The 27,798-nt window shown below is 42.6% G+C and overlaps 1 protein-coding gene across 1 annotated transcript; it reads right to left on the bottom strand.

The window, feature by feature from the left end:
• Positions 1–27,798, bottom strand: LOC143986529 (protocadherin-20-like). Its single transcript, XM_077484890.1, has 2 exons — positions 27,621–27,798; positions 1–6,282 (listed from the first exon to the last, which is right to left on the bottom strand). Exons 1-2 carry the CDS (start codon positions 27,660–27,662, stop codon positions 3,679–3,681), a joined length of 2,646 nt encoding a protein of 881 aa, XP_077341016.1. The 5' UTR covers positions 27,663–27,798; the 3' UTR covers positions 1–3,678.

Consider the following 27,798-nt stretch of genomic DNA (forward strand, 5'->3'; position numbering starts at 1 on the left):
ATACAATCGCTATTTTATTTCAGCTTCCTTAAAAACACATCATACAAAAATACAAAGAAACTCTATAAACACCAGCCTGGCAATAGAGGAGCAACAGCTGACAATTGTTTCACCTTCTCTGTCCTTTTCAGAGGTTTACTACGTCTTTGGTACATCATGCCCTTAATGTGAAGGAGTCTAGTCATTCTTAGGTGGTGGTAGAAAAGTGCAGATGTCCCGTCATATTACATTTTGCTCGTTTGACTCCATGAAAGAGAAGATTGCAGTCAACACTGACTTCTTGTGACTTGTAGACCTTCCAGTATTGGTTGCTCCTAATGATCCGGCCCCATCAAGCAAAGCCAGACATGAGAACCACCGGTGAGGGACACATCTGAATGTAAGAACCCAGTTGGTTGGAGCTTATGATTATTGTAGGTGGCCTGAAAGCAGTGGCGGCCCAAACCATAGGCTCTAATAAGCTTCAAAATAGCGTGGGCTTGGGTCGCAGAGCATGTGTCCTGAGCCCACCCAGGTGTGTTGCAACAGCGAATGAATATTCGCTGTTGCAACACTGATCCTCCATCCGGCCAATCAGGAAGCAGGTGTGAAACCCGTTTCCTGATTGGCCAAAACGTAAGGCGATCCTATTGGATGCCAAGTGCCGGGAGAAGCAGAGAGGAGAGGACTCCAGGAGACGACACCAGAGCCCGTCACGCTGGGAGATGGCCATAGCAGCTACGACCGCTGCTCTAACCGCCCGGGAGAGGGGGGGTGTTAGTTCTGGAGGTCTGGGGGGGCTGTTTGCCGCCCCCCCAAAAAAAACTCACCAGCCACCACTCCTTGAAAGGTGGACTCAATGGGGTTGATTTACTAAAGGCAAATAGACTCTGCAAGTGCAGTTGCTCCAGATGCTTAGTAAATGAGGTAAAGCTTCACTTTGCAAAGAATATTCCAATTACATGCAAGGAAAAACAAAATAAAAAAACAACATTTTTGCTTGCACATGATTGAATGATGGAAGTCAGCAGAGCTTTTGCTCATTTACTAAGCCCTGGAGCAACTACAAGTGCTCAGTCTTTAGGCCTTTAGTAAATCAACCCCAAAGTATGACTCTGAAATTTAGCCCAGTGTGTGCGGGTACATATTCTGTTGAGTGGGATCTCAGTCTTGATGGGCAGCCTTGCCCTACAATGTTCCATCACATAATGGCCCCATTCACAGTTTAGGTGGAAGAAACAGGTTGTTTGAAGTTTCACAAAAAGAGAAAAAACATCCAGGATGGTCTAAAACATGCAGTTATGCCACTATAATACTATTGCAGCGTTTATGTCTCCACTTTTTTGGGGATTTTGAGCTACAAAACGATGTACAATGGGTATAAAAAAATAAATCACGCCCTTTAAAATAATCACATTTTTGTTGCTTTGCAGCCTGAAATGAAGACAGACACGGTTTTTGTTTTATCCAGCTGTATGTACTCAGTGCAGCTTATAACATCCAAGTGAAACATAAAACACCAACATGCCAAACAAAAAGGTAAACAATTAAAAACAGAATCTCTGAGTTGGAAAAAGGATCACCCCCTCCTAAAAATAACTTGTAAACTCAATCAGGTGTAGCTATTCATCCTCTCAATGGCACACAAAACCATTTGACTTTCAACTGGGATCAGCTGTGGTCAGTTTTTTTTTTTAGCTAATCATGAAAAGAGCTTCCCTGGTGCATTTCAGTGCCTGCTAGTGCAACTGAAGCAAACAATCAACTATGGGTAGCAAGGTGGTCACAGGGATCTCCAGAGTAAAGTTGTGGACAGGCACAAGTCAGGAGATGGATACAAAATAATGTCAAAGGCTTTATGAATGCCTAGAAGCACAGTGAAGTCTATTATTAAGTATTGAAAGGTATTTGGTACAACATAGACCCTCCCTGGATAAGGACGTCGCTCCAAACTGGATGAAAGAGCCAGGAGGAAACTGGTCAGAGAGGCCACCAAAAGGGCCTACAGCAACCCTGAAGCAATTGCAGGAATTTAGGACAAAGAGTGGTCATTGTGTGCTTGTGACAACAATATCACAAATTGTTCACAAATGTGGTTTGCATGGGAGGGTTGCAAGAAAAAAGCCACTCCTCAAGAAAGCAGTCACCACTGAGCTTTGCCAAAACGCACCTTGAAGATTCTGAGGCCTAATGGAAAAGGCTATTATGGTCAGTTGTGACTAAAATTTATTGATTTGGCCTCAACACCAAATGATGTGTGTGGAGGAAATCCATCCAGATAACACAATTCCTACAGTAAAGCATGGAGGTGGTAATATCCTGTTATTTGGGGGTGGAAATATCCTGTTATGGTTGTGTTTCTCTGCAGCAGGTACTCGAGCACCTGTCGGGACAGAAGGAAGAATGGATGGGGCAAAATACCATCAAGTTCTTGAGGAAAATTTTGCCAGAAAGTTGTCAAGGGGGAGAAGGTTTACCTTCCAACATGACAATGACCCAAAGCACACAGCAGGAATGAGCACACAGTGGTTGAAGGAGAAAAGGGTGAATGTCCTTGTATGGCCTAGTCAGAGCCAAGACTTAAATCCCATTGAAAATCCGTGGAATGACTTTGAAGATTGCAGTCCACAAATGGTCACCAAGAAGAGCAGGCAAATATTGCAAAATCATATCCCAAAAGACTAAGGGATGTAATGAAAGCAAAATACTGACATGAGGGGGGCAGAGCTGTTTTTAAGGCAGGGCAAAAGGGGCAGCTGCCCTGGGCCCTGTCATTGTTGTGGGGCCCAAAGCAGCTGCCTCATACTTACTAAATATCCCAGTTTAAATTTCCTTGTCCCTTGAAGTTTTAGCCCTGTTGTTGTGTACAGATGACTCACCTGCAGACCCTGTGTTTACATGTAAATAACTGGCATTCATATGTAAATAGCAGCGGCATTACTAAGCAAAGAGCTGTGGCCATCTGCACTGATATGTAAATAAAGGTGGCATTCATATGTATATCATGCTCCCGGCAGTGAGAAGATGATGTGCTGTAACCTCTAGCAATCAGTGAGCAGTATTACTGCACAGTAATCTCTAGCAACTAATTAACAAGCAGAAATCATTTGCTGTAACCTCTAGCAACTAATCAGTGAGCCGTAATGTGTGATGTAACTTCTAGCAACCAGTCAGTAAGCAGTAATGATATGCTGTAACCTCTGGCAACCAATCACAATTGCTGCCTGATCTGATACAGTAAACTGATTTTAAGTCCAGCTTCTATTTATTGTATGTCTCAGAGCAGGTGGAGAGTGAAATTGCATTGGAGGGGGCCCCCAAATTTTTTTTTGCCCGGGGTCCAATCAATATTAAAGACGGCCCTGGAGGGGGGTGATCCTTTTTCCAACTCAGTGATTCTGTTTTTGAATAAAAAAAAAAAAGAATTCTGACATGTTGGTATTATATCTTTCACTTGGATGTCATAAGTTGCACTAAGTAAAAACAGCTGGATATAACAAAAATGGTGTCTGTCTTCATTTCAGCAAAATGTACTATACCCACTGTATAAATCAATCTGGCTGTGAAAGAAAATTGATAAGAAAAAAAAATATTTAAATAATAGGAATAATTTATATACAGAATTATTGAAAAGCCCTAAGATAGAGCAAAAAAATAATGATTTTACAACAAATCAAATTTTCAGTGGCTGGACTGGGTTTACTGATGTGTCAATGGAGTTTCAAATGATTTGCAGTACTTGACCTCGTCCCAGTCTTTGGCACAGTAATCTGCATTTATTTGTAGTGGAACTTGTACATCTGGGCTTTGCTTCTTTCTAGAGTTTTTCCTCCTTGAATAAAGAAACAGCAAGGTTCCCATCATACAGCATATGACAGAGACTGAAACAATGGCAAGGGCAATCGGGGCTGTGAGAGACCAGGAGAACATGGCCATGGTTTGGGGGTTCTGTGGACAGGGACTCAGCAAGATGACTTGGCTCTCCTGGGTTATGACTGTCTTACTCATAATCAAGGATTCAAGGTAGGTCCGGTTACTTATGCTTTGGTTGAGAAGAATGTTGACCCGCACAATAGTCGAAAGAGCTTCTGGAAAGCCTTGGTCGCTGGCTTTTACTAGAAGTTGATATAGGCCACACTGATGATCCCCGATACTTTCTATTAATGTAATGTTACCTGAATGCATGTCAACTTTAAAAAGACCGGTACTAGGGCTCATTTCACCAAACTCGCTGTAGGTTATGGCCCCATTCATGCCAGTGTCATAATCCACAGCATGAACTTTGGTAACTGGAGATCCTTTTGATGTATTTGGAGGTACTAACACATAGGAGAAGTTTGACTCTGGGAGAACTATTAAGGGAGCATTATCATTTACGTCCAGTAAAAAGACAAGAACTTTGGCCATGGAGGACAAAGGTGGACTCCCTTTGTCTCTGGCTTCCACCCAAAGCTCATACATCCTTTCCCCTTCATAGTCAAAGGAACCTTGAGATCTGAGAATGGTATCATGGTTGAATGAAAAAAGTGAGCTCCTATTCAATAAAGAGACAGAAAAGTCCCCATTCAGTCCAATATCCACATCAGTTACATTTATAATGCCAACATTTCCGCCTCGAGGAAGATTTTCGGGGATATAAAATGTAAACTCCTTGGAAGAAAAAACTGGAGGATTGTCATTTTGATCTAAGATGTTGATAACAATTAGGCAAGAATCATTCTTTGATGGTAAACCATGGTCTTTAACTTTGATCTGAACAGAATATGAAGATTCTTTTTCTCTGTCGAAAGGCACCAAAGCTTTTAGGACCCCATTGGAGCTGTTTATTGAAAACACATTCGATTCTTCATGTTCCAAATAATAACTTACTTCTCCATTTGGTCCACTGTCAACATCAGAAGCGGAGACCCTCAGTAATGGTACTCCTGGTGTATTATTTTCCTCAATAGATACTTCTAGAATATTTTGTGCAAATTTGGGAGGGTTATCATTTACATCCTCGATAATCACTGTGAGGTTTTCGGTGTAGGTAACAAATTCATCAAAATTTGATTGACCAACAATGTTGATGTCAAAACGATTCTCCGACTCAAAATCCACCGGAGTAGAGGTTAATAGCAGGTAGGTGTTAGGAGAAGAATCAGAAGGCTTTAAAAGGAAAGGTGAAGGTCCAGTAATGGAAAGAGGTCTCTTGATGCTGTCATCGGGATCTGTGACCTCTAAGATGGCAATGATTGAACCTGGCAGGATGTCTTCCTTAATATAGACACCACCTTCGTGTTGAGAACCTATGAAGCGGAATTCCATTTTAGGCTCTTGTTTTTTAATTTCCAGTTGTACCATGACTGTTGCCATTGCTGGTGCACAACCATACCCAAAGGCTAGTACAGTGAGCTTATATTGGCTTATTTGATCAGGTAATGACTCAGACAAGGTTATTGTACCACTTGCACTATCTAGACGGAAAAGATTCCGTATGGACTCAGAAACTCTGTAGCTATAATGATACTGAATGACGTTATTTTCACCTATGTCTTTGTCAATGGCTGTAAGTTGTGCCACAGTGATGCCAATAGATGCGTCCCTGGGAAGATGCACAGAAATGTTGTTTGCAAGGAAAAAGGGGCAGTTATCATTCACATCAGTTACCTTTACAACAAAAGTAGTAGTTCCAGACAATGGTGGCTTTCCTCTATCGATAGCGATTAAAGTCATTCGATGTTCAGTTTGTAATTCTCTATCCAGAGATTTCATTAGAACCAAGGATATCAGCTCAGATCGATAATCCAAAGAAAAAATGTCACCTGGGCTCACCAAAAGATATGAGAGTGCTCCATTTTCTTGAATATCTGGGTCTTTGGCCAAGTGGTCAACGTGAAACTTGGTCCCTATGGTTGTGTCCTCTGGAATGGAAATAGTGTAGGACTGTTCTAAAAAATAAGGGGCGTTATCATTGATATCCAGAATAAAAAGTTTTACTTTGGAAAACTCTGCATATTCTTGGGATGAAGCGAAGATATCCAGTGTCATGGAACATTGGTCCAGGGTTTCCAAAGGGCATAACGATTCTCTGTCGAGTTTGTTGGACGTCGTGTATAAATCTCCGGTGTGGACGCCCAAGTTGAAATAGTTTGTATGTGCCAAGAGTTTAAATTGCATTGCCATAGGTGATATAATACTCTCTCTTATATTTCCAATAAACGCTCCGTCTTCTTGCTCCTCGTGTGTGTGGAATATAAGCTCTGCTGTAACTCCAGGAAAGTCCAGGATGCTAAAAGCGATGGTAAGAAGCGAGAAGCATTTCTGAAAAGTAAAACAGAGATATATAGGTTAGCTTGTTGGGAAGTTGCATTGGTTTCATTTTATTTCCATTTTCAGCAAGTACAGAAAATACCCATTGGTCCTCCCAGAAAGGTAAGGTCCTTGCGTTATATGGGTTTGATTGTCAAAAAAGCTTATGTTGGTTTCAAGCAAAAATATAAAATTATTAAAACTACTACCCTGTTTCCCTGAAAATAAGACCTAGCGTGATTGTCGGTTATGGTTGCAATATAAGCCCTACCCCTCAAATAAGTCCTACCCTGTTTCCCCAAAAATAAGCCCTGCCCTGAAAATAAGACCTACAAGGACTTTAACTAGGGCTTATTTGGGGGGTAGGGCTTATATTGCAGCCATCACCGACAATCACGCTAGGTCTTATTTTTGAGAAAACAGGGTATATTGTGGTGTCATTATGTTGGCTTTTAGTGAAAGAACCTTACACTTAGTGAGTTTTAAGCCGCATACTCACGATCGGACTTCCCGTTGGGAATTGTGTGATGACAGGCTGTTGCCGGAAAAATCTGACCGTGTGTATGCTCCACCGAGCGTGTGTACACAAGTCCAAAGTACAAACACGTATGCTCGAAAGCAAGGATGAGCCAGAAGTGGTCGGTCTTGTAAACTAGCGTTCGTAATGGAGAATTAACATTCGTAACGTGAAAAATTATGAAATCTCGAAATACATTCTCTTCTTCTTTAATGGGATAATAATGAAGCTGCTTTGTGTAAAAGTATACTAAAGCGCTGATGTGAATAAATATTAAAATATGTGAGAAATAAATATTAAAAGATAATAAAAAAATATAGCTGCAATTATATATGTGAACTGGTACACAAAAATAAAATGTTTTCAATTAATAATTGCGCTAATATTACCCTACTAATATTGCACGGTGTACCACCAAATTAAGTGAATAATTATGAACATATAGACCCCTTTCACACCACACCGCCCTTTGCGTCGGCGGTAAAACGCTGCTATTTTTAGCAGCGTTTTACCGCCGGATGTGCGGCGCATTTCGGCCGCTAGCGGGGCGCTTTTACCCCCCGCTAGCGGCCGCGAAAGGGTTAAAACCGCCGGCAATACGCTGCAATAGTGGCGTTTTGCCGGCGGTATTACAGCGCTGCCCCATTGATTTCAATGGGGAGCAGCGGTGGAGGAGCGGTAAACACACCGCTCCTTCACCGCTCCAAAGAAGCTGCTGGCAGGACTTTTTTCTGACGTCCTGCCAGCGCACCGCTGTAGTGTGAAAGCCCTCGGGGCTTTCACACTACACACAATGGTGCAGCTTCTTTAGGGCGGATTGCAGGCGCTATTTCTAACGCTATAGTGCCTGCAAAACGCCCTGGTGTGAAAGGGGTGATAGTGAACCATACAAAATATAAGAAATATATGAAATTCCTTCTGCGTAATGGTAACAATAGAGCAAACCTTTGCCACAAGTAAAAGAATATCACATTCCACTGTGTACAAACCAAAGTCTCTGCCAATAAATTCACATAAGTGGGACTAGATAATCAAGCCTTAATGAGTCAGATGGAAAAGGGCACGTGTCTAGTGATGAAACTAGTTGGGAGGAGAAGCCTGTGACATTGCCAGCAGTGTTTTGTGTGAACTGTCAGCTTATGAGGCGATCCCAGCTTTATGCTGTATGCAACTGATCATTTCATATGCAATCTATCCTGCGGGGAAGCGTGAGTGAGGTCCACCCTAACTAAATAGGGATCAATTTGTTATATTATCTGCGCAATGGTCTTGTTTGTTCCTTGTTTTTCATGTTATGGAAGCCTGCCGAAAGTTGGAAGTTCACGCATGGGAATCAGCAGTGCAATCTCTGAATGAACCACCTGTTACTCAGAAGACTTATTAAGGCTTGATTATCTAGTCCCACTTATGTGAATTTATTGGCAGAGGATTTGGTTTGTACACAGTGGAATGTGATATTCTTTTACTTGTGACAAAGGTTTGCTCTATTGTTACCATTACACAGATGGAATTTCATATATTTCTTATATTTTGTATGGTTCACGGTATGTTCATAATTATTCACTTAATTTGGTGGTACACTGTGCAATATTAGTAGGTTAATATTAGTGCAATTATAGCTGCTTTGCTGGTGACACTGATGGAGTTATCGCAAGCAACTTTTCAAAGGCTTTTTTTTTTCTAGTGACAGCAAGAATAATATTATGCTTTTTTTATTATTTGGGAAAGTTACCACAACACCATTATCCTGTAGTTTTTATAGTGGAGGGCCACCCTGAAAACAAAAAAATATTAAAAATGACAAAAAAATATAAAAAAAAAAAATGAATTTTTTTTTTTTTTTTACTTACCAGAAATGCCTGTTGCTAGGCACTTTCTCCTAATCTTCCTCTTCCTCCTCCGCGGAGATCTTCTGTCTTCTGTCTTCGTCACGGCGTCTTCTGGGTAATGGGTCGCGCTGTGTTCTAGGAACTGTGTGTTCCAGAACACAGCGTGTCCCATTCAGAAAGCGCTGCGGGACTCGCGCATGCGCAGTAGCTGCGGGACTCGCGCATGCGCAGTAGGAAACGGGCAGTGAAGCCGTAAGACTCCACTGCCTGTTTCCCTTACAAGGAATGGCGGCGCCGGGACCCGAGAGCCGAGGGACGGGTCGGCCTCGGGCGGCCGACATCGCGGGCGCCCTGGACAGGTAAGTGTGTTGATTGACTTTTTTTTTTTTTTGTATAACCGGCCCTCCTCTTTAAGATCAAAGCTACAACTATGTTGGTGTCCCTTGTTAATTGTACATTGTATTTTTTTAAATGTGACTGCCTACTCCCAAACTGTCATTTGAAGTAAAACACACAGCCAAGTATTATTCTCCACAATTTTTTTTATTGTGCATTAAAAAAAGAAAACAAATAAAATTAGACATGCTATCTGCCAATAGAACTTAACCAAAACGTGCATTCTATGCATCCAAAAATATAGAAAATATAACAAATCAAATCATTATTCAACCAAAAAATAAAATAAAAGCCTCATGCATGTGTCCTACTTCTTAATATAGGGGGTCAACAATGCCAAGAGTTGGTGAAAGCAGGGGTCCGTCACTTGTAGGCTTGTGCAATTCGTTTTGTAAAAAATCGAAATTCGGACGAATTTTGCATCTTTCGGACATTCGGATGCATCCGAATGTCCGAATAAAAAAATAACAAATACGAAAGAAATATAACGAATGAATTCCACATGATTCGCTAATTCTTTAAAGCTCTAATGAAATAAAAGGTCAGCTCAAAGTAAATCTTATAGTTCAATCAGTTAATTAATTTTGTGCCGGAGGTTGGATTACTGGCAAAGTGCATTCCTGAGAACTGAGTTAGAAGGCTGTTGCATTGTATTTGAGCCGAGGAGTTGTTGTCATTGTGTGTGTTAAAAGATTCAATAAACAAACGACTTTCCAAACTACGAATCATTATCACGAATGTCTATACATACATAAATAGGGAATTTCAACGAATACGAACGAATGAATTCGACACTCTAATAATAATAATAATAACGAATTATCCGAAAACGTACTAACGTAACATAATGAATATAACAGAACAAAATGATGTATTTTACGAATGACAACGAACCGAAACTAAACAAAATTTTCTGTTGTGCACAAGTCTAGTCACCTGGAGATAATTCTGAAAATCATCCGGATTATTCTCCTAGAGCTCCCGCAGCAAAGGCAAATGACATAATTGGTCACCATTAATAAAGCAACCAATTTTTGTTTCAAGAACTCCTCCTTCTGTTCCTGGACTGGACTTGGGTCAAAGCAATAACTCCAAGGCCAATAATAAATAACACGTTATCTCCTCTGATTCCGCAACATGTCTGGTTGATGAACGGCCGTTCAGAAACGAAATGAAAAGCACAAGATGAAAAGCGCAAAATCAAAAGCGCGAATCAACACTCACCAAACTTCTACTAACACAAAATTAGCAGAAGGAGCCCAAAGGGCGGCGCTAAAGAGCTGAAATCCATGTAGTACGTCAGTACGTTTGTAATTGTTGGCTAACAATTTTGTGGCTGTTTGTATGCAAGACAAGTTTGAGCCAATGCCCTTCGGACAAAATTCCATGTTTTTGTTGGCCAACAATCCGATCGTGTGTACGAACATTAGTGTTGCAATTTTAGGACAGAAAATGTACACTCACGGGCTACTTTATTACCTGTTCAATTGCTTGCTAACACAAAATGCTAATCAGCCAATCACATGACAGCAACTCAATGCATTTAGGCATCTAGTAAAAACAACTTGCTGAAGTTCAAACTGAGCATCAGAACGGGGAAGAAAGGGGATTTAAGTGACTTTGAACGTGGCGTGGTTGTTGGTGCCAGACGGGCCGCTCTGAGTATTTCAAAAACTGCTGATCCACTGGGATTTTCACAGACAACCATCTTTACTTTACAGAAAATGGTGGGAAAAAGAGAAAATATCCAGTGAGTGGCAGTTGTGTGGAGGAAAATGCCTTGTTGATGTCAGAGGTCAGAGGAGAATGGGCAGACTGGTTTGAGATGATAGAAAGGCAACAGTAACTCAAATAACCACTCGTTACAACCAAGGTAGCATTGGTTGTAACGAGTGGTTTATTGTTTAACCACCACGGCCTACCTGAGTATTGTTGCTGACCAAGTGACCATGTCCATCCCTTTATGACTACAGTGTCCCCATCTTCTGATGGCTCCTTCCAGCAGGATAATGCACCATGTCACAAAGCTTCAATCATCTCACCACTGGACAATGAGGTCACTGTACTCCAATGGCCTACACACTCACCAGATCTCATCCAATGGCCTCTACACTCACCAGATCTCATCCAATCGCCTCCACACTCACCAGATCTCATCCAATGGCCTCTACACTCACCAGATCTCACATGTGGATACAGTGAATATCTCCTAAACGGTGCAAGTTTAGGAGATATTCCCAGTACCTGCAGGTATGCTTTATTATAAGCCTTATGATAGGATTACCTGTAGGTAAAAGTGGTCCAACAGAGTTTACAACCACTTTGCTTGAACAAGCCAATTGGTTACCAAGCAAAGCTGCACCAGATTCTGCACTCTCAGTTTTAGCAACCCCAAAGCGACAGGAAGGGGTTGATTTATTAAACTGCATTATGCAAAATCTGGTGCAGCTCTGCATAGGAACCAATCAGCTTCCAGGTTTTATTGACAAAGCTTAATTGAACAAGCTGAAATTAGAAGCTGTTTGGCTACCATGCACAGCTGCACCAAATGCTGTGTGCTCCAGTTTTAGTAAATCTCCCCCCAATGTGTTGCTATTTAAAAAGTCTACACACCCCTGTTAAAATGTCAGGTTCAGTGCCAAACTTTGACAGGTATCCTTCCCCCCCCTGAAAGGTGGCAAATGTGGCACCGGGTCGGGGGGGCGACAAGTGAGTGGAAGTTCCCCTTTTGCTTTAAACACTGGCACTTATGTCAACCCAACATTAGTGATGGACGAACTTCCGACGGGACGTTTCGCGAACGTCATCGTGATCCTGCACCGTGATAGAGTCATCTGACAGCAGCACCGTGATACAGAGCACTGACATCAGCAGCGTGACATACAGCAATGACACCTGCACCGTGATAGAGTCATCTGACAACAGCACCGTGATAGAGAGCACTGACATCAGCAGCGTGACATAAAGCACTGACATCAGCACCGTGATATACAGCACTGACAGCAGCACCGTGATAGAGAGCACTGACATCAGAAGCGTGACATTAAGCACTGACATCAGCACAGTGATATACAGCACTGACATCAGAAGCGTGACATTAAGCACTGACATCAGAAGCGTGACATTAAGCACTGACATCAGCACCGTGATATACAGCACTGACAGCAGCACCGTGATAGAGAACACTGACATCAGAAGCGTGACATTAAGCACTGACATCAGCACCGTGATATACAGCACTGACAGCAGCAGCGTGATAGAGAGCACTGACATCAGAAGCGTGACATTAAGCACTGACATCAGCACCGTGATATACAGCACTGACAGCAGCAGCGTGACATTAAGCACTCACACCAGCACCGTGATATACAGCACTGACAGCAGCACAGTAAGCAGCCCCAGGAGTAAGTCAGCACAGCACAGGGATGGTGTGATCCCCTCATAATAAGAACCCCCAGGAGTAAGTCAGCACAGCACAGGGATGGTGTGATCCCCTCATAATAAGAACCCCCAGGAGGAAGTCAGCACAGCACAGGGATGGTGTGATCCCCTCATAATAAGCAGGCCCAGGAGAAACTCAGCACAGCACAGGGATGGTGTGATCCCCTCATAATAAGAACCCCCAGGAGGAAGTCAGCACAGCACAGGGATGGTGTGATCCCCTCATAATAAGAACCCCCAGGAGGAAGTCAGCACAGCACAGGGATGGTGTGATCCCCTCATAATAAGCAGGCCCAGGAGAAACTCAGCACAGGGATGGTGTGATCCCCTCATAAGCAGCCCCAGTAGAAATATGACACCGCTCAACCTCTTCAAAGAGGAGGGTAGGGGCATATAGTACGGTGTGCTTTTTGGGGACAAGGAAGTGAGCCAAATGAAGAAAGAAGGTCTGTGTGCTTGATTAAAAAAATAGTTTATAGACATATACATGGTCTACTGGTCACATGTGTTGAATTCCTCCGAGATCCATGCCTCATTCATTTTTAGAAATGTGAGGTAGTTAACACTGTCGTGAGCTAGGCGAGTACGCTTATCGGTCACAATCCCCCCTGCTGCGCTGAACGTCCTTTCGGACAGGACACTGGACGAGGGGCAAGCCAACAGTTCGATTGCAAATTGGGCAAGCTCTGGCCAGAGGTCAAGCCTGCCCACCCAGTAGTCCAGGGGTTCATCACTCCTCAGAGCGTCCACATCGGCCGTTAACCCGATGTAGTCGGACACCTGACGGTCTAGGCGTTCCCTGATGCTGGATCCGGATGACACTTGTCGATGGGTCAGCTGAAAGAATGACCTCATATCCGAAGTCACCAACACATCTTCAAACCGGCCTCTTCTTGCAGGTGCTGTTGGATTGGTACCCGCAAATCCTTCTCTGGGAGTGGGAATTGCTCCTCTGCCAGCGCACGCAAAAGCAGAATGCAGCATTTCTCGAAGCAAGGCCTGGAAGTGCTGCATTCTGACAGCCCTCTGCGACGGCGGTAACATTTCCGCCATTTTGTGTTTGTACCAGGGGTCTAAGTACGTTGCCAGCCAGTACTGGTCCTTGACCCTTATGCTTTTTATACGGGGGTCCCTATTAAAACACTGGAGCATGAAGGCCCCCATTTGCACTAAAGTGGAAGCGGTGTGGTGGCCTGGCTCCTGCTCATCATCCAGGATAATGTCGTCCTCTTCATTCTCCTACCAATGAAGGACTGCTGCAGTATAGGGCAGCGGTCAGCAGTAGTGCACCTCAACCCTATGTATTGTGGACCGATAACAGTCCTTATAGAATAGCAGACTGTACCTCACTCAACCCTATGTACTGTAGCACCCTAGACCAAGTTACCAGTCCTTATAAAAACTTTTGTGGACCAAGCAGGTTGTGTGTGACTGATTAGCAGACTTTACGTCAGTCCCTATACCAATGAAGGACTGCTGCAGTATAGGGCAGCAGTCAGCAGTAGTGCACCTCAACCCTATGTATTGTGGACCGATAACAGTCCTTATAGAATAGCAGACTGTACCTCACTCAACCCTATGTACTGTAGCACCCTAGACCAAGTTACCAGTCCTTAAAAGAACTTATGTGGACCAAGCAGGTTGTGTGTGACTGATTAGAAGACTTTACGTCAGTCCCTATACCAATGAAGGACTGCTGCAGTATAGGGCAGCGGTCAGCAGTAGTGCACCTCAACCCTATGTATTGTGGACCGATAACAGTCCTTATAGAATAGCAGACTGTACCTCACTCAACCCTATGTACTGTAGCACCCTAGACCAAGTTACCAGTCCTTATAAGAACTTTTGTGGACCAAGCAGGTTGTGTGTGACTGATTAGCAGACTTTACGTCAGTCCCTATACCAATGAAGGACTGCTGCAGTATAGGGCAGCAGTCAGCAGTAGTGCACCTCAACCCTTTGTATTGTGGACCGATAACAGTCCTTATAGAATAGCAGACTGTACCTCACTCAACCCTATGTACTGTAGCACCCTAGACCAAGTTACCAGTCCTTATAAGAACTTTTGTGGACCAAGCAGGTTGTGTGTTAGTGATTAGCAGACTGTACGTCAGTCCCTATACCAATGAAGGACTGCTGCAGTATAGGGCAGCGGTCAGCAGTGGTGCACCTCAACCCTATCTATTGTGGACCGATAGCGGTCCTTACAGAACAGCAGACTGTACCGCACTCAACCCTATGTACTGTAGCACCCTACACAGACCAAGTTACCAGTCCTGATAAAGAGCTTTGTGGAACAAGTGAGTTGTGAATGATTAGCAGACTGCAGCAGAAGGGCAGCAGTCAAGTATAATATTCTTTCTATATTTGGAAGAAAGAATATTATACGTGTACAAGCCTATTACCATACCACTGATACCAGTCCTGAAAAGAACCTTTGTGGAACTAATAGTAACAGCAACTCTTTAAACTGACCCTCACTGCCTGACACACTGCTTCCTTCCTGTCCCTATACAAACTGGCAAAAAAGAGGAGACTGGAACAATTACTGGTTACTCGAATAGCTCTTTTGTGGACCTGATAGTAACAGCTAATGATGATGATGATGATGATGATGATGACTAATCTGGCTGTCCCTAAAATAGCAGCAGACACAGCGCTCTGTCCCTTTCTCTAAACTGACAAAAGACACTCAGGCTGCTGCAACAATCAGTAGCACAGCAAACCTATATACACCTAACACCTATACCAGTCCTGAAAAGAACTTTTGTGTACCAAATAGCTAGCGTTTTATCTGTCCCTGCTCCAAACAGCAACCTTTCCCTATAGTGACAGAAGAAAGAATGTAAAATGGCCGCCGGATCGGGTGTATTTATAAGTTAGGGGGAATGTCCAAGTGTCCATGTGCTGTCATGTCTCAATTGGCTGTCCTGTACCCCATGATGGATGTGTCATAAGGTCAAAGTTCCTTTACACAGTAAAAACACGGAAGTCCGCCGGGCGAACGACGCCAATAGTCCGCCGAACTGGCGGACCGCGAACAGCCAAAATTCGCCGCGAAACGACCGTCGGGCGAACTGTACGGCCATCACTACCCAACATTTCATATACCTGATATGTGCCTGCTGTACCATTTACTTGTATGAAAAAGTTTCCTGTTCTATTTGTATTGCTTTCATTGTGTAAAATCCCTAGTGTTCTGCCAGTCCCTCTGCTTTCCTTCTAAAAACTGACCACACTAGGCATGAGAGTACAGGGATTGATTTACTTCAATCAATTTAGTTTATATCGCAAAAAATAAAAAAAAAAGTGATGATCAAATACCAAAGCTTGTGTGAAAAAGATGATATAAATTTAATTTGGGTACAGTGTAGCATGACCGTGCAATTGTCAGTTAAAGTGACACAGTGATGAATAGCAAAAAATGCCCTGGTCGTGAGGGGGGTAGTGGCGTCGCTAGGGGGTGGCTTTTGGGGCTATAGCCCCGAATCTGGGGCCCATAGCCCAGAGTCTCTGCAGGGGTCCCCAAGGGGAGGGGATGCTCTCTGGGGACCCTGATGTAAGCGGGGGGCTCTCTGGGGACTTTGATTTTAAAGGGGAGGCTCTCTGGGGACCCTAATGTAAGGGGGGGCTCTCTGAGAAACCTGATGCATGTGGAGGGCTCTCTGGGGACCTTAATGTAAGGGGGGCTCTCTGGGAACCCTGATATATGTGGGGGGCTCTCTGGGAACCCTGATGTATGTGGGGGCTCTCTGGGGACCCTAATGTAAGGGGGAGGCTCTCTGGGGACCCTAATGTAAGGGGGGCTCTCTGGGAACCCTGATGTATGTGGGGGGCTCTCGGGGAATCCTAATGTAAGGGGGGTTCTCTGGGAACCCTAATGTATGTGGGGGCTCTCTGGGGACCCTAATGTAAGGGGGAGGCTCTCTGGGGACCCTAATGTATGTGGGGGGCTCTCTGGGGACCCTAATGTAAGGGGGGGCTCTCTGGGAATCCTAATGTATGTGGGGCTCTCTGGAAACCCTGATGTATGTGGGAGGCTCTCTGGGGACACTAATGTAAGGGGGGCTATCTGGGAACCCTGATGTATGCGGGGGCTCTCTGGGGATCCTAATGTAAGGGGGGCTCTCTGGGAACCCTGATGTATGTGGGGGGCTCTCTGGGGAACCTGATGCAAGGGGGAGGCTGTCTGGGGACCATGATGTAAGGAGGAGGCTCTCTGGGGACCCTGATGTAAGGGGAGCTTTCTAGGGACCCTGATGTAAGTGGGGGGGGCTCTCTGGGGATATACACACACACGTAAATTACTGTATATACATGTGTATGCCCGCCCAAGCGTATGACTTTCTTCTTTACTACTCTGCTATGGGCTCTAGCCCCAGATCTTTTGTAGACCTATCAACGCCCCTGGAAGGGGGTAAAACCTTGGTGGTTAATATTCAAAAAAAGTGTCTGTAAATCATGTGTATTTCTTTTAAATGAATTGCTCAATTAAAAAAAAAAAAAAAAAAAAGGTTCTTCTGTCTAAAAATGAATAGATCGCTATGATAAAGCAAACTCAACCAAAGAAAAAAGAACACATATTCTTAAGCCTAGAAAAAAGTTTACTGACATTGGTAAAGTGCTGAGCTGTAGATCAGTTCTTCTATTACTGTGCGTGTCGTGCGGCTGACTCACAGTGAAGTATTTATTTTCCTCTTTCTTCTCCGGAATGTTATTATCCTGTATTGTTATTATTGAGCTATTGACCACGATCTATATTCCATACTTCACCCACATTGCACAGAACACATATTATATAATTCATGCATTCTCCTTGTGTGCGATAATATTCGTATATTTTATACCTCAGAGTTGAAATTCTGTCATCTTTTCAGTATTCATCATGTTTCTATACTTTGTATCTATTTGTTTTATTTAGTATTTGATGTATTTTAACTTTTTTCTATAGAAAAGTTTCTTTTAAAGTGGAACATCCAAGCACACAGCAAAGGCAAAATGATTGCAACCCTATATATTTATTACTACAACACCTGGTAGCCACATTGGTGCGATGTGGCACCCCAATGCACTTTGCAACATGGCACGTGATAGGGTTGAACCGATACCGGTATCGGCATCAGTGCCAATCAGTGGCGGCTGGTGGTATTTATATATATTTTTTGAATATTTAAAGATTTTCTTTTTCTATTTCGCTATTGTCTTCCTGATTCACCTCCCGGCCAATCAGGAAGCGGGTCCTGAGATCCGTCACCTGATTTGCCGAGAGGAGAAGCTATCCTATTGGCTGGCTAGGAGGAGGAGGGAGGAGAGGCACGGCGGAAGTGGATTATGCCGAGGAGGAGGAGGAGACACAGGGGGAAGCCGCCAGCCACCACCCGGAGGAAGTGCTGCAACCTAGATGGGGTAAGTGCGGGTAAGACTGAGAGTATGAGCTCACAGGGCCTGTCCAATAAAAATGCTGCAGTGGAGGCAGGCCCCCCTATAGAAGGGGCAGTGGTGTCACAGAAGGGGGCAGTGGTGGGGTAGGACTACCTTCCCCCCCAAATTTGGGGTCTCTGTGACAAACCTTTAAGCTTGATCTTTTTTTTTTTTTTATGTACATGGCACATGCTCTGCCTCCCCTGACTGCATGTCCATGGTGCAACATAAAGACCTGATGGGTGTTACTTCCTCTTTGTTTCCCTGCAAAGGTAAACCATAATGGGCTACTATGCATCGCATAGTGACACTTACCTGCGATGTCCCAGTCTTCCTCGCTAGTAGCAAGCGTCCATTCTTCACCCCTCCTCCTTCCGGGGCCGTGAACTCTGGCTCTGTGACTGGCCGGAGTCGCGTGACAGGGCCGAAAAAGAGGAAGTTTAATTGTCAGGCACCACCCTTTGTGCTCCTTCTGCTAATTTCATGATAGTAGAAGTTTGGTGAGTGTTGATTTGCGCTTTTCATTTCGCACTTTTCAGTTAGTTTCTGAACGGTCGTTCGTCAACCAGCCATGTTGCAGAATCGGAGGAGATAATGTGTTAATTATTATTGGCCTTGGAGTTTGGATTGGTTTGACCCAAGTCCAATCCAGGAACAGGAGGAAGAGGATTTCTTGGACCAAAAATTGGTTGCTTTATTAATTGTGACCAATTATGTCATATGCCTTTGCTGTGGGAACTCCAGGAGAATAATCCGGATGATTGTCGAAATTATCTCCAGATGATGGACCCCTGCTTTCACCAACTCTTGGCATTGTTGACCCCCTATATTATGAAGCAGGACACATGCATGAGGCTTTTATTTTATTTTTTTGGTTGAATAATAATGATTTGCTTTGGTATATTTTCTATATTTTTGGATGCATAGAATGCACTTTTTGGTTAAGTTCTATTGGCAGATAGCATGTCTAATTTTATTTGTTTTCTTTTTTTAATGCACAAAAAAGAAAATTATGGAGAATAATACTTGGCTGTGTGTTTTTTGGACAGTTTGGGAGTAGGCAGTTACATTTTAAAAAATACAATGTAAAATTAACAAGGGACACCAACATTATTGTATCTTTGATCTTAAAACCTATGGGAAAATGGTGTTGTGGCAACTTGCACCAAAAAAAGCAAAAAAAAAAAAAAAAAGCATAATAATATTATTCTTGATACCACTAGAAAAAAAAAGCCTTTAAAAATTTGTTTGCAATAACTCCATCAGTATCACCAGCAAAGCAGCTTCATTATTATCCCATTAGCCCTTGTACACACGGTCGGACATTCTGACAACCAAATCCGTTGGATTTTGTCCAACGTATTTTGTCCGAAACTGTTGCATACAAATGGTCGGACAAAGTTGTCAGAAAATCCGATTGTACATAACGTGATGATGTTATTTCGTTAAAACGGGACTACGTCTTTACCACTGAAACCGTTCCCCTCTCCCCCTTCCCTGGACTTCTTTTTAGCTGGGGACTCCCGTGTGCATCACTCGCTCCCCCCCAATTCACATGTGCCCCGCATTTTTGACCAGTATTCTTGTAGTTTTGGTTCGCGGGCGCCATCATCCCCCTTTTCATTGTCCTTTGGCATATTGTCTTTTGTTGTTTACTACGTGCCTTATTGCTGTCTCTCCTACGTGAGAGCAATTTGATATATGTATTGTCTTGGTTTCAATAAACATCTTTTAAATTTAAGAAAAAAAAAAAAAAAAAAAAAAAAAAAAACGGGACTACGTTCAGGCTAGTAGCCAATAGCTTTGGTCTAGGAATTTGCTCTGAGCATGCGTGGCACTTTGTCCGTCGGAGTAGGCTACACATGATCAGAGTATGTCCGATCGGAGCATTTTGTCGGAAAATTTTACGGACAAGTTGGAAAACTTGGTCCGTCGGATACTCCGACGGAAACAGTCAGATGAAGACCACACACAGTCAAATTATCCAACAAAATGGTCTGATAGGACACATTCCGTCGGAATCTCCAACCGTGAGTACAAGGGCTCAAAGAAGAAGAGAATTGTGTGCTGCATTTCCAGATTTCATAATTTGCCACGCCACGAATGTTAATTCTCCATTACGAACGCTATTTTACAAGACCGACCGCTTCCGGCTCGTCCTTGCTTCCGAGCATGCGTGTTTGTACTTTTGACTTTTCTCCGACGGACTTGTGTGCACACGCTCAGAAAATCCGGCAACAGAAATTTGTCCGTGGAAAATTTTAAAGCCTGCCGTCCAACATTTGTGAAAATCCGACAACAATTGTCCGACGGAGCCTACAAACGGTCGGATTTTCCACCAACAGCCTGTCGTTTTCGCTGTTTCGCAGACACATGCAGTTTTAAGATTTTACATATTCTATTTACTCAAGGAATCCTCATTTTTTATATGCTGCCAAAACACGGGCATTATATTTTATTTGTGTACGTAAAATAAACTTGAGGATCATTTTTACTGAAAATATTGGTTTGATAAGCAGTAGCACTAATATCGCGTGACAAAAAAAAGAAAGAAAGCAAAAACTGTTCTAACAGAGAAAGGGTCAATGCATTCATTCTGCGGTGGAGCAGATTTATTATTCAGCGTCAAGAAAACTTCACTCAAAGAGCCATTGGCGGTGAAGCGTTCTGTAAACTTTCAAAGATAATAGAGACTTATCAATGCGTGACGCAGACATCACAGCTCACCTATACTGAAAGCAGAATAATAAGGATGGCAGGATGGCAGGATTATGGATTTCCGGCTCGGTTGGGGCCCTCGTATTGTTTGTCCAGCTGCTGAAGAGACAGGATTGTGCATTGTGCGGCTTCTGCTACAGATGGCATGTGTGGGCAATACTACGATCAACGCTACATAAAACCCCGGTCATGTTATACTGCTTAAAGGTGAACTCCACCCTTCCCTTCAGTCTTGCAGAGTTGTGCCGGCTTCTCTCCTCTGCTGAATTGATATAAAGCCCCTGTGTGCCCGATACGCCCAGGAGGCACAGGAACAGCATCCAGCCCCGGTACCTGCAGGCTGCCCAAGTCTATGATAGGCTGAAATACAGTACCTTGAAAAAGTAATCATACCCCATTTTCCACATTTTCTCATGTTACAACCAAAAACTTAAATGTATTTTATTGGGATTTTATGTGATAGACCAACACAAAGTGGCACATAATTGTGAAGTAGAAAGAAAATGATAAATGGTTTTCAAATATTTTTTTTACAAATAAATATGTGAAAAGTGTGGGGGGTACATTTGTATGGCGCCCCCCTGAGTCAATACTTTGTAGAACCTTCTTTCACTGCAATTACAGTTGCAAGTCTTTTTGGGGATGTCTCTACCAGCTTTGCACATCTAGAGAGGGACATTTTTGCCCATTCTTCTTTGCAAAATAGCTCAAGCTCTGCCAGATTGGGTGGAGAATGTCTGTGAACAGTAATTTTCAAGTCTTGCCACAGATTCTCAATTGGATTTAGGTCTGGACTTTGACTGGGCCATTATAACACATGAATATTCTTTGATCTAAACCATTCCATTGTAGCTCTGGTTGTATGTTTAAGATTGTTGTCCTGCTGGAAGGTGAACCTCCGCCCCAGTCTCAAGTCTTTTGCAGACTCTAACAACTCTGACCAGCTTCCCTGTCCCTGCAGAAGAAAAGCATCCAAACCACATGATGCTGCCACCACCATGTTTCACAGTGGGGATGGTGTGTTCAGGGTGATGTGCAGTGTTAGTTTTCCACCACACATAGCATTTTTCTTTTAGGCCAAAAAGTTCAATTTTGGTCTCATCTGACCTGAGCACCTTCTTCCACATGTTTGCTGTGTCCTCCACATGGCTTCTCACAAACTGCAAATGGGGCTTCTTATGTCTTTCTTTCAATAATGGCTTTCTTCTTGCCACTCTTCCATAAAGGTCAGATTTGTGGAGAGCACGACTAATAGTTGTCCTGTGGACAGATTCTCCCACCTGAGCTGTGGATCTCTGCAGCTCCTCCAGAGTTACCATGGACCTCTTGGCTCTTCTCTGATGAATGCTCTCCTTGCCCGGCCGGTCAGTTTAGGTGGATGGCCATGTTTTGGTAGGTTGGCAGTTGTGCCATACTCTTTCCATTTTCGGATGATGGATTGAACAGAGCTCCGTGAGATGTTTAAAGCTTGGGATATTTTTTTATAACATAACCCTGCTTTAAACTTTTCAACAACTTTATCCCTGACCTGTCTGGTGTGTTCCTTGGCCTTCATGATGTTGTTTGTTCACTAAGGTTCTCTAACAAACCTCTAAGGACTTCACAGAACAGCTGTATTTATACTGAGATTAAATTACACACGGGTGGACTCTGTTTACTAATTAGGTGACTTCTGAAGGCAATTGATTCCACTAGATTTTAGTTAGGGGTATCAGGGTAAAGGGGGCTGAATATAATTGCACACCATACTTTTCACATATTTATTTGTAAAACAATTTGAAAACCATTTATCATTTTCCTTCCACTTCACAATTATGTGCCACTTTGTGTTGGTCTATCACATAAAATCCCAATAAAATACATTTACGTTTTTTGTTGCCACATGACAAAATGTGGAAAATTTCAAGGGATATGAATACTTTTTCAAGGCTCTGTGTGCTATGGCTGGTTGGAGTCGTACTCATGTTTAGTTCTGTATGCATTCAGGGGTGTATGTCAGGAATGCAGGTATTCTGCTTTCTGGGCATACCTCCCTGAACAAATAGGTCTCTAAATGTGAATGCATTACGATTATATCTGTGGCTAAGATATAATACTTTAAAATATCGTAGAAAGGTGAGAGCACCACAAGTTTTTTTGTAAGTCCAGTGGCACTTTATTTGACCCAATAAAAATAGGTTTAGAGGTTTCCAACACATTCCAGGCACTCTGGCTCCCTTTATCAGGGCTTGTAATGAAGAAAAGGGCTCTTGATATACTGGACCAGGGTGGACCGCTGGTGGGAAAGGTCAGCATGCATGGATAGGCTTGTTCAGGTCATAGATGTATAATTAAAAGGTGGGCCAGACACTAGTGATGTCATAGAAGGAAGAAAGAGAGGAAGAAAAAGAAAGAGAGAAGAAAATGGGAAAGGTAGATAAAACAGGTGAAAGGAAAGGGAAGGACGGTAGGAGGTAAAAAGCAATGAAGGAAGGAGTGAAAGAAGTAAGGAAAGTTAAAATGGACATAAGGAAAGGGAAGCAAGGAGCACAAAAAGGTAAAGAAATGAAGGAAGGAAGTAGAAGGATAGAAGAAAGAAGGGAAACGCAGATATAATAGAAGGAGGGAACTAAGGAAGAGAAAGGATGAAGGGAAGGGTAGATAAAAGCGGATGAAGGGAAGAAAGGTAGAAGGAAAGGAAGAAAGGAATCAAGGAATGAGTGGGGGAAGGAAGGACAGTTAAGAAGGAAGAAAACTTAAGATAGAAAGACGGAAACGGCAAGAAGGTAGGGGCAAAAAAAAAAAAGGCAGAGGAAAGAAGGAAGGGAGTACAAGGAAAGAAGGAAAGGTAGCTATAATGGAAGGAAGAAAAGGGAAGTAAAAGAAACGGAAAAGGAAAGGCTTGTTCAGGTCATCGGTTTATTCGATTTATAACTAAAAGGTGGCTATAATGGAAGAAAGGCAGAGAAAGGAGAGAGGGAAGGGTAGTTAAAACAGGATGAAGGGAAGAAAGGTAGGAGGAAAGAGAGGAAAGGAAGGAAGGAATCAAGGAATGAGTAGGGGAAGGAAGGACAGTTAAGTAGGAAGAAAATTTAAGATAGAAAGAAGGAAACAGCAAGAAGGTAGAGGCAAAAAAAGAAAGGCAGAGGAAAGAAGGAAGGAATTAGAAGGGTAGAAGAAGGAAGGGAAAGGTAGCTGTAAAGGAAGGATGGAAGTAAGGAAGGAGGGAAGAGAAAGGAGAGGGGGAAGGGTACATAAAACAGGGTGAAGGGAAGAAAGAGAGGAAAGGAAGGAAGGAATCAAGGAATGAGTGGGGGAAGGAAGGACAGTTAAGAAGGAAGAAAGATAGAAAGAAGGAAACGGCAAGAAGGTAGGGGGTAAAAAAAAATAAAAGGCAGAGGAAAGAACGAAGGAAGTACAAGGAAAGAAGGAAAGGTAGCTATAATGGAAGGAAGAAAAGAAAAGGAAAAAAAAGGGAAAAGGAAAGGAAAGAAGGAAGGAAGAGAAAGGAGAGAGGAAAGGGTAAATAAAATAGGAGGAACGAAGGAAGGGTAGCTATAATGGAATGAAGAAAAGGGAAAGGCTTGTTCAGGTCATCGGTTTATTAGATGTATAATTAAAAGGTGGGCCAGACACTAGTGATGTCATAGAAGAAAGGAAGAGAGGAAGAAAAAGAAAGAGAGAAGAAAATGGGAAGGCTAGATAAAACAGGAGAAAGGAAAGGGAAGGACGGTAGGAGGTAAACAAGAACGAAGGAAGGAGTCAAAGAAGTAAGGAAAGTTAAAATGGACATAAGGAAAGTGAAGCAAGGAGCACAAAAGGCAAAGAAAAGAAGGTAGAAGGATAGAAGAAAGAAGGGAAAGGTAGCTATACTAGAAGGAAGGAAGGAAGAGAAATGAGAGGGGGAGGGTAGATAAAACAGGATGAAGGGAAGAAAGGTAGAAAGAAAGAGAGGAAAGGAAGGAAGGAATCAAGGAATGAGTGGGGGGAAGGAAGGACAGTTAAGACGGAAGAAAACTTAAGATAGAAAGAAGGAAACGGCAAGAAGGTAGAGGCAAAAAAAAAAAAGCAGCGGAAAGAAGGAAGGAATTACAAGGAAATATGGAAAGGTAGCTATAATGGAAGGAAGAAAAGAAAAGAAAAAAAAAAGGAAAGAAGGAAGGAAGAGAAAGGAGAGAGGAAAGGGTAAATAAAATAGGAGGAACGAAAGGGACGGTAGATAGGAGGAAAAAAGGAAGAGGAAAGAAAGGAAGAAGGTATAAAGGACGGTATATTAAGATGGAAGGAAGGAAGGAAAGAAAGAAATGTCTTAGTGCAGTATATTGTAACAGCCAATTGGGTTTTACTGTTTATTAGTTTAGACTATTCAGGATGAAAAACCTATTACAATCACAATGAAAACGGAGGCAAAATCTGCAAACAGGGACACAGGCAGAAATAAAAAGTGACAAGGGTTCTGGCCTTCCCCTAATCTACTAATAAAATAATTAAAATTTCAGTGTTGCTGTTGGAAATGTTATCTTACTTTCTGTTTGGTTGTCACTATGACAGTATGTGAGGATAGCATTAAAAACCCCCACAGGATTGTAACCCATTACCAATCTATCATATACTTTAAAGTGAATTCTCTGTGTCATTTGGGGAGATTCGTCCTCGCTTCCTATCCTGGTGACCACACAGGAAGTAAAAGGAACACTCCCTAGCAAAAAAAAAAAAAAGGTTTTGGCTGAGATTCAAAGCTCATTTCCCCAAGCACTGGAGATCACACCAGATATAAAAATGATCCAACAAATCAGCCCCATTGAGGCCTCACCACCTGTCACACATCACCTGTAGTCACAAAGAAAAACCCTCCGGTGATCTCACAGCGAATTTTCAGAATACATTATTGTGCAGTACACAAGGATCATATTATAGAAGGTTAACGCAATGTATTCTACACACAGCACCCAATCATCTGTGATCATTATAATTCATGACAGAGGTGACATGTAATATTAATGAATGGGGCAACATTATTAATGATACGGAGATTATAATTGGTGTTTAAGCAAACAATGTCATTCAATATGTTTAAAGAAGAAGAGAGATTAAAGGAGGAGAGAGAGAGAGAGATATAGAGAGAGATGGGATGAGGGAGGAGAGAGAAAGAGAAGAAAGATGAAGAGAGAAAGAGAAGGAAAGAAGGAGAAAGAGTGATGGAGCGAGGAAGGAGATAGAAGGAGAGAGACAAAGAAGAAAGATGGAGATACAGAGAGAGAGAGAAGGAGAGAGAGAAAAAAAGGAGAGGCAGAGAGGAGGAGGGATAGAGGAGGTAAGAGAGGCGAGAAAATGGAGAGAGTAATAAAAAGAGAGGCGAGAAGGAAGAAAAGAAGGAAATAAAGGAGAGAAGGAAGGACGGAAGAAAGGAAGGAAGAAAGGAAGGAAGGGGAAAAAAAGGGTAGTTAAGAGGGAAGGATGGTAGGAGGAAAAAAAGAAGAAAGCAACTAAGGTAAGTAGGAAATAAAGGAGGGAGGAAAAATAAGAAGGTAGACAGGATGTAAAAAAAGGATAGATAAGAAAGAAGGAAGAAAAAAGGAAAGAGGGTAAGAGGAAAAAAAAGAAGGTGAAAGAAAAAAGAAAGGACAGATAAGATGGAAGGAAGGAAAAAGAAGGAAGGTGGAGGAAAAGGGAGGAGAAATAAAAGAAAAGAGTAGGGGAGGAAGGAAGGAAAATAGAGGAGAGAAGGAAGGCAGGAAAAAAGGGTAGTTGAGAGGGAAGAGTGGCAGGAGGAAAAAAGAAGAGAGAAGGAGGATGCAAGTAAGGTAGGAAAGAAAAGAGGGAGGAAAAGAAGGAAGGTAGACAGGATGGAAGGAAGGATAGATTAGAAAGAAGGAAACAAAAAGGAAAGAAGCTAAGAGGGAAAAAAAGAAAGAATTTAAAAAAGAAAGGACAGATAAGATGTAAGGAAGGAAGGTAGGAGGGAAAAAGGAGGAGAAAAAAAGAAAAGAGTAGGGGTGGAAGGAAGAAAAGGAGAGGAGAGAAGGAAGGCAGGACAAAAGGGTAGTTAAGGAGGAAGGGTGGTAGGAGGAAAAAAGAAGAGAGAAGGAGGATGCAAGTAAGGAAGGTAGGAGAGAAAAGGAAAAGGCGGAAGGTAGGAGGGAAAAAGGAGGAGAAAGAAAAGAGTAGAGAAGGAAGCAAGGAAGGGCGGGAGGAAGACATGAAAGAAGGAAGGGTAGTTAAGACAGAGTTGTAAGGAAGGAAGGAAGGAAGGTAAAAAGGAAGAAGAAAGGAAAGGTAGATAAGATGTGCAGCCTGGTCAACTCTCATGTATGTCTCTTTCCAGGTAGATAAGATGTAAGAAAGGAAACAGAAGGAAGGAAAAGATAAAAAGGAAAAAAGAGAAGGAAGGAAGGAAGGGTGAAAGGAAGAAAGGGTAGATAAGACAGAACTGAAAGGAAGGAAGGCAAGAAAAAAAAGGAAGGAGAAAAGAAATGTAGATCAGATGTAAGGATTAGGAAGGAAAAGGAAGGAAGGCGGGAGGGAAAAGAAAATAAACGAAGAAAGGAAGGAAGAGTGAAAGGAAAAAAATGGGTAGATAAAACAGAATGGATAGGAAGGAATGTAGGTAAAAAAGGAAGATGAGGGAAAGAAAGTATAGATAAGATATAAGGAAGGAAAAAGAAAAGAAATAGGGGCGGAATGAAGGTAGACAGGGTGAAAAGAAGGAAAGGATAGATAAGACAGAATGGAAGGGAAGGGAAGTAGGAGAAAAAAAAGGAAGAGGAAAGAAGAAAGGAGGCAAAGACGTAAGGAAGGAGGAAAGACAGAATGTAAGGAATAAAGAAAGGAAGGAAAAATTAGAGGAAAGGAGGAAGGGAAAAGAGTCACATTTACTTATATAAAATACTTTATCATCAAAACATTTCACCAACTGACACAACACATTAGCCTGTATAATGAGACCCAAAAGAGAACTAACACCAACACAACAACTGGTGTTCTAGAGGAGCACAAAACCTGAAGGTGACAGAATACAGAGGGACATTCCGTGATCAGAAGATGTTTACCTGTATAGATTCCATGGTTTGTTCCAGAGGAGACGGAAGCATTCAGGTGAATCTCATACTGAAGGTAAAACTTTCTCTGCACTCCTCTGGGTGTGACCACTCATATTCCCCCTCCCCATTCTTCGCTGGATTCCCAACCTCTCGTGGGATGGACAGAGCAAAACATGTTTAACCAGGT

Source organism: Lithobates pipiens, unplaced genomic scaffold (assembly GCF_037356315.1).
Source record: "Lithobates pipiens isolate NorthernLeopardFrog02 unplaced genomic scaffold, aLitPip1_a1.2 Scaffold_1, whole genome shotgun sequence".
Taxonomy (NCBI): Eukaryota; Metazoa; Chordata; class Amphibia; order Anura; family Ranidae; genus Lithobates; species Lithobates pipiens.

What these genes read in the sequence shown, in the direction of transcription:
- LOC143986529 (XM_077484890.1), bottom strand. Translation starts at nt 27,662, where the DNA reads ATGCTTCCGTCTCCTCTGGAACAAACCATGGAATCTATACAG. An exon ending in AAACCATGGAATCTATACAG is followed by an intron (nt 6,283 to 27,620) that starts GTAAACATCTTC and finishes TTTACTTTTCAG; the next exon opens with AAATGCTTCTCGCTTCTTAC.